Here is an 8,177-nt window from a genome sequence, read left to right on the forward strand (position 1 = left end):
ATAACACTCTCTCTACCCCTCTTCCCCTCTCCTTCCTCTCCTCAGTCCCCACCGAAAGGTGCCACTATCCCCTACCGCCCCAAGCCTGCCTCCACCCCCATCATTTTTTCAGGTGGCCAGGTAAGAGCCGACCCGCTGGGGGCCTCCACTGCCAACCTCAGCCTCTTACTGCAGCACCAGCCACTGCCTGTTAGTGTCACTTCCAGGTTTTATCACTCACCTCCTCACCACTGCCACTGCCTCTGCTGGCATGATATCATCACCACCACCATCACCACTACCATCACCAGAACTGGGCTAGCTGCCATTTCAGCACCAGTTGACTCAGGACTTGATCCTAAACATGATCCAAAAATATGTTGGATGTTGGATGGAGTTGCTGTGCTGGCTGGTGTTGAAATGGAATTCAGCCCAATGCTGACCCCATTATCATGCTGTGAACCCCGATGAGCACACATCAATTAGGTCCAATCACATTCCCCTGACAGTGGGTCCTCGACTCCTTCCTCCAATCACATCTCTCCCCAGCCCTCACCGTAGCCACTCCCACCTGGCTGTTCTTAGCCAGTGCAGTTAACCTGAACCTGATTGATGTGAGGGGTGAAGAACTAGAGAGGGAGTCTAGAGGACAATGGAGGAGCTTGCAATATGATTAAAGAGAGCAGTTATTATTACTACCACATTCCTTTCCTAAAAAATAAATAAAATGGCCCTAGAAATGATCAGTAACATGTTTAGTACGTCAGCAAAGTATTCATGTGCAAGCTCCCATTGTTTATCCAACTCCCTCCAACAGATATTATATCACATTTCTTTATGAATAATTGCCTGTAATATGACATTATCTCAAGTTTCACAAATGGTGACTTGCAATAAATGGAGCCACATAAGTGGTCAGACTGAAGTAGACAGTTATGTTCAGTATTCACCTCAGGACCAAGGATATGATATCTGAATTGTTTTTCAAGTTTGCTCATATATCTTTTTTTTGATAGCATTGTATGTTTAATTTTGACATGAATTTAACTTGATTGCCATAGAGATGATACTAAGACAGGGTTGGGGTCTGTTCCATTTAAATTCTAGTCAATTCAGGAAGTACACTGAAATTCTAATTCAAATTCTCTTAAATGCTTTTCAATGAGGAAATGTGGAATTGGAATTTGGTTTACTTTCTGCATTGACTGGATTTGAAATGGAATTGGCCCAACCCTGCTAAGAGAATACTGAAAGAGTTATCAAGTGACTAGAATCAGTGAATATGATAGATGTGGGGTCACGAATGTAGACCACTACCACCCCAAGTGGAGGTATAGTGGAAGTACATGGACTTTCCCAAACTCTGTCCCCAGGACCCCAAGGGGTGCACGCTTTGGTTATTGCACTAGCACAACACAACTGATTCAAGTAATCAACTAATCACCCAGCTTTGATCATTTGAATCAGTTGTGTAGTGTTATGGCAACAAACAAAAAAAGTTCATTCCTTGGGGCCCGAGGACCGAGTTTGGGAAACTCTGATTTAGCCACTTCCATCAGCAGATTCTAATAGCGTTGTATGTTTCTCCCTCTCTTTCCAGGCTTACACCATTCAGGGACAATACGCCATCCCTCACCCTGACGTGAGTTCTAATTCCACGAGGCAGTCTTCTCTCTACTCTCTACTCTCTCTGTGTCCAATCCTATTAATATTAACCCATAATATTAATACCACCAATTCTGAAAAGTAATTTCTGTCTCTTTCAAATCTGAAATTACTCACAACCTCTGTCCTTCGTTTGGAGCCAAACATCATAGGACTTGGCCTGTAGGAAAACTAGCAGAGGGACACAGAAAGAAAACAATTATTTCCTTATCACCCAGAATAATAAGGATACCGGTTGCTCAAGTGAGGAATGTGAAAGTTAAGTGCAGTATTTTTTCATAGAGGGGGAGGTCAATTTCAAGGAATACCTCAACGTAGTCAATCAGACATGGTATGTTTCATGACTCCATGTTGGGTCCAAGTGTTTCAGACACAGACATCCATGAACTACATTTCACATGGCACCATCCCAACACACAGAGACATCCTTTCTTCACCGACTCGGGCCAAGTCCTCTATGAGTTTCCTTTCTCTCTCTCTCTCCTCCTATCTGTGTCACTGCTTCTCCTGAATCCTGTCTTTCTTCTTGTACGGTTTCTTGGTGACAGACCTGACCTGTGTGTGTGTGTTTTAACGATGCCCTCATAGCTCTGCTGTCCCTCCTACCCCCCTCAGCAGTTGACCAAGCTCCACCAGTTGGCTATGCAGCAAACCCCCTTTAACCCCCTTGGACAGACCACCCCTGCCTTCCCCGGTACGTACCCACCTACACGAGAACCACCCTCTACCAAATCTCCTTCTCTTTTTTTTACCTGTAGAGACACACACACACTTCCTCCTCTTTCTCTCTCTCTTCCTCTATCTGTCTTTCTCTGTTCATTCTCTTCCTGTCGTTCTTTGTGCTGCGCTTCCGATGACATGGCCACCTGGTGGTTGCTCTTGTTGACCTTTTATTTGTAGTTTTTCAAATATTTGGTTTGTTTTCTTAATCTGCTTTTGTAGCTCCTTGAAGATTTTGGTCCTTCCGAGTTAGTTTTATCTGGGTCGGCGGGTAAATCTCCCTTGGTTTGAGAACCAGCCCCCTTTCCAACAGAGAAGCAGAAGCCACAGGCTCCTCTCTCAAGACCTCTGCAGGAGCATCTCCAATCAGGGTTCCGACTATAGGTCTCCAAAGCTAACTGTCGCTCACAGCGGACGCCACCCTCCCCGTGCAAAACTATATTTTATGTCGTGTCCCCTCTCTCGGTCTCTCTCTCCCATATAGCAGGTCTGGATGCCAGTAACCAGGCCAGTACTCATGAACTCACCATTCCCAATGATGTGAGTATGGGGACCATGGAGCTTTTCATTTGACATTTGTCATCTATTGTCATGTAAGGGATGGCTAAGGTGATTTCACCAATAGTCAGTCAATATTTTAACAAACAGTTTTCAAATGCTTGCATGCACCGCCATGGATATATTTGTAAAAATAGAACAATTGAAAAAAGTGGTCAGTGTTTCATGGTGCGTGTGACTTTGCCTGCATTCCATTCAGACTTTGCTATTCCCCTGTTTTAAGTCCCTCCGCCTCTTCTTCCCAGCTAATAGGCTGCATAATCGGGCGCCAGGGAACCAAAATCAACGAGATCCGTCAGATGTCTGGGGCGCAGATCAAAATTGCTAACGCCATGGAAGGGTCATCGGAGCGCCAGATCACCATCACAGGAACCCCCGCCAACATCAGCCTGGCCCAGTATCTCATCAACGCAAGGTCAGAGTTCTGGCAGACACACACACATTACAATTGACAAAGGGGTCAATAGCTCACCTGTTGTCCCGGGGATCCTCTGTTTGTCTGTTTGTTGTTATTACATTATCTTCAGCCAAAGAATTTGACAGAAACAATGATGCACTCCCTTTCCCATCATGCCCTGTGGCAGGTTCAGAGACGTGGCGGCCATGTGGAATGACCCATCCTCCATGACGACATCCTAAGGACCCAGCCCGGCCGGCCTCCACTCCCTCTGCTCCGCCCCCTCCATCTCCTGACCACTGAAGACATGATGTTCCTACCTAACTCCTGATGATGATGCCCTCTAGACTAATGAATCTGGCTCTGATAACAACTCCATTGACCCTCCAGCTTACTACCATGATCGCTCTCTAATAAGAGACCTGTTTCTTTCAGAGAAACTGAAAAAATAAGTAATGTCTTTGTTTTTGTTGATTTTAGACCATTAGACAAGTGTTGAAGCATGTTGAACGTTCATTAGGATCAAATTGTGTTATTCTGAATTATCTCTCTCTATCACTCTCTCTGCTAGTGTTACAAAATAGGATTTCAATATCAGTTTGAAAAAAATGTACAAAAAAATGTAAAAGTTTTAAAAAATTGGAAAAAAAATGCTACTGTTCCATTTTCTAGGTGCTGGGTGATGCTATCGGCACAGTAAGGTGGGATGTAGCCCAATGATTACTTTATGATGCTCTTTTGAAAAGAGGTCTTTTTAGTCAATTTAATCGTTCTATTTTTACCCCTATTCAGATCCTTAAAATGATCTGCTTACTAATCCGATCTCTACCCATAACTTTTTGCTGCATCACATGACCTCTTTGAGCCAATGGTATTACTCCTAGAGCCCTCCTTTCTATGTTAATTTCTTGTATTTTACATTATGACTTATACTGCATGTGTTCAGTAATGTATTGTATGTATTTGAGTATTCCAGTTCGGTGTAAGTGTTCCTATGGTGTTGCTATGTTAGTGCTGATGGGAGGTGCTATTGGAGGACGAGCTCATTGTAATGGCTGGAATGGAATTAATGGAACATAGCCAAAGGTATGGTTTCCATTTCTTTGATGTGTTTGATACCGTTCCATGTATTCCATTCCAGCCATTACAATAAGTCTGTCCTCCTATAACTCCTCCCACCAGCCTCCACTGCTCCAAACCTTTTCTGCAATTATTTTCATGAGTTTTTTTGCCATTCACGTCTAGTCCTACTACCACCCCAAATGAATAACTCTCCCTCACATCCTCCAGGAAACCTATTTATAGTATTTAAGAAGCATGAAAGGAAATTACTCAAGAAAAGAATCATCAGTGGCTAAAAACTGTATCCTAACTGACTGAAAACTAAAATGATTGTTTACTCGATTTCTTAACCAAGACTACTGTGGGTGACCACATAGTCAGCTATGCTACGCTCATGCAATAGACAATTCAACTCTTCGTTATACTGTGGACTGCCTCTAGTGTGTGAGGAATTAGTTGGACTTAAGACTATTGCTGTGTCCAAATTCTCTTAGTTGGCTTCCTTTCGTCGTCTCCTTCACTCCCATGTCCACAACAGATAAAAGAGGCTTCAATGTACTACTCTTGAAGGAAAGGAGACCAGGAGAGGAAGCTGTTTGATATTATTGGGACGTGGCCATAGGTGTTTGGATGGAGCCAAATGTTTATGGGCCATGGAATGTTCCTGGGGTTCATGGGGGAACCCGTGGGGCCTGGGCGGACGTGTTGACCCCCACGCCGCCACATTCGCGATTGTTCATCCATCATGTTATTTTTATTATAATATTGTTTATTTAATGCTTTAGGTTTTGAATGTCATTATGCTTTTACGATGATGTCAACAGATTAGAGTCATGTTGCTCGTTTTAAGTGATTTAAAAAACAAAAATTGCAATTCTATTTATTGTTTCTTGGTGCATTATAATGACTGTTTTGGTTAATCATGATATTTAAGCTAGGTTTTTTTTGTGTGTATTGTATTGTATTTCAGGGTAGGTTTGGGCTATATTTGCTTGGATTAAACATGTCAAATTCTCTTCATAACAATTCTCAAGCTTATTCAAAGTATAGGCTGTTGTGACATGGCATGTTTGCAAGCCTGGGCTGAGGTCATATTCAGCACTGATGCATATGAACAGCCGTTGAATGTTATCCTCTCAACACAGGTCATTCATTCACTGTCCAACTGGTTTCAAGTACAGTAAAAACCATCCTGGTCTGGATTTTCATTCTGTAAGACTGGTTTGTTTCATGTAACTCCCTGTTTTGGTTTCAATATGCTGAGCCTGACTTTGGGTCTAATTTCAACCGCTTTCATCATATAAACGTGATATGTCAATGGACCAAATGCTGTACTGATGTACTGAACGATGCATAGTTGATTATTATTCTGCAATAATTCTTACATTTTGATGTTAAACTGAAGTGGTAGTGCTAGCCTTGACATTATGGGTTTGTGTTATTCGTTTAATTTAAAACTTTGCCATAGCTCGTAATTCAATGGAATGTTTGTCATTTAAACAAGTTCAAATGTCTGTTTTATTTGGCAAGCTTTTAGAACTGTTCAGCTTCTCATCATCGATTGCATTCAGACTAGGCAGGAATATTGAATTGTTGAAATAGTGATGCCAATGTGATTTCAATAACTTCAATATCCATATGTTGTTACAGTGTATTGAAACTGTATTTACACTGGTGTATATGACTGAGTATACACACCTACTGAAACAGACTAAAATGCAACTGATGCAATAACAAGGGAATGATGTGCAATTATTATTTGTATTTTTTCTTGTGCATATAATACAAGGAAAGTTTGTCATGTATTTACAACTCATTGTTGCTCCTTGACCTCCTTCCTTTCTGGATGGCGGCAGCAACAAAAATTGAAAAAATACATGAGCTGTTTTTTTTTCTCCGTTTTTTGCTCCTGTATATTTTGCTTATTTAGGAAAATGTATTGGAGCTTGGTATATATTTTCAGTTGGATTATTTGCAATGAGCAAATCTATCTTAGGTTGATGTAATTTCATTATTTAGGTTACTTTTTAAATTGTTTGTAAGTAAGAAAATGAATAAAGTTTTTCTTCTTGTGAACCTAGGTTTGTCTTGTATCATTTTGATCTTCAATGATATCAAAAGGGGCTTGGTTTTTCTGTGTTGCCCATTAAAATGTTACTGTCAGCAGCGTACATGCCATCTTGAATGTCTCATCCTGAATGTCTCATCTTGATGGTATCAACCTGAATGTCTTATCTTGATGGTATCAACCTGAATGTCTCATCTTGATGGTATCAACCTGAATGTCTCATCTTGATGGTATCAACCTGAATGTCTTATCTTGAATGTCTCATCTTGATGGTATCAACCTGAATGTCTCATCTTGATGGTATCAACCTGAATGTCTCATCTTGAATGTCTCATCTTGATGGTATCAACCTGAATGTCTCATCTTGATGGTATCAACCTGAATGTCTCATCTTGATGGTATCAACCTGAATGTCTCATCTTGAATGTCTCATCTTGATGGTATCAACCTGAATGTTACATCTTGATGGTATCAACCTGAATGTCTCATATTGATGGTATCAACCTGAATGTTACATCTTGATGGTATCAACCTGAATGTCTCATATTGATGGTATCAACCTGAATGTCTTATCTTGATGGTATCAACCTGAATGTCTTATCTTGATGGTATCAACCTGAATGTCTTATCTTGAATGTCTCATCTTGATGGTATCATCTTGAATGTCTCATCCTGAATGTCTCAACTTGATGGTATCATCTTGAATGTCTCATCTTGATGGTATCAACCTGAATGTCTCATCTTGATGGTATCAACCTGAATGTCTTATCTTGATGGTATCATCTTGAATGTCTCATCCTGAATGTCTCAACTTGATGGTATCATCTTGAATGTCTCATATTGATGGTATCAACCTGAATGTCTCATCTTGAAAGTCTCATTTGATAGTATCATCCTGAATGTCTCATCTTGAATGTCTCATCTTGATGGTATTATTTTGAATGTCTCATCCTGAATGTCTCAACTTGATGGTATCATCTTGAATGTCTCATCTTGATGGTATCAACCTGAATGTCTCATCTTGATGGTATCAACCTGAATGTCTCATATTGATGGTATCAACCTGAATGTCTCATCTTGATAGTATCATCTTGAATGTCTCAACTTGAATAATCTCATCTTAAATGTCTCATCTTGAATGTCTCATCGTGTATGTCTAGGAGATACCACTAGAGGGCCTAGCTATGCAGGAGAAGACAGTATCCATCAAATTCATTTTTTTGCTTTTGTTTAAAAAAATCTTTGATTTAGAAAGGGGGGCGCACCATTGAGACCAGGGTCTCATTCTCAAGGGAGCCCTGTGAACATCAACACAATACAATAGAACATAAAGCAAAAATAACAACATCAATACAATACAATACAACATGCAGAAAAATAACAACATCAACACAATACAACATATAGCAAAAATAACAACATCAACACAATACAATCAATACAAGACCAATCAAAACAAACACAACCATCACTAGCTGCTGTATGGGATTGAACAGGAGAAACATACAGTATGTCAGTGGTGCAAAAAGCAACCAATTGTCATAGTTGAGACACCTTAATAGAACATGACTCAAATACAAGTGAAAATCACCCAGTAAAATACTATTTGAGTAAAAGTCTAAAAGTATTTGGTTTAAAACATACTTAAGTATCAAAAGTAAATGTAATTTATAAAATGTACTTAAGTATCAAAAGTAAAAGTATAAATAGTTTCATATTCCTTATATT

The 8,177-nt window shown here is 40.3% G+C and overlaps 1 protein-coding gene across 1 annotated transcript; it reads left to right on the plus strand.

Annotated features, from left to right (window-relative positions):
• Positions 1-18: 18 nt before the first annotated feature.
• Positions 19-4,069, plus strand: LOC135542980 (poly(rC)-binding protein 3-like; the record flags this gene model as incomplete). Its single annotated transcript, XM_064970100.1, has 6 exons — positions 19-189; positions 1,580-1,621; positions 2,260-2,338; positions 2,849-2,904; positions 3,168-3,337; positions 3,507-4,069. Coding segments are annotated over 6 exons (573 nt in total), but the record flags the coding sequence as incomplete, so codon positions are not given.
• Positions 4,070-8,177: the final 4,108 nt, after the last annotated feature.

Source organism: Oncorhynchus masou, chromosome 7 (assembly GCF_036934945.1).
Source record: "Oncorhynchus masou masou isolate Uvic2021 chromosome 7, UVic_Omas_1.1, whole genome shotgun sequence".
Taxonomy (NCBI): Eukaryota; Metazoa; Chordata; class Actinopteri; order Salmoniformes; family Salmonidae; genus Oncorhynchus; species Oncorhynchus masou.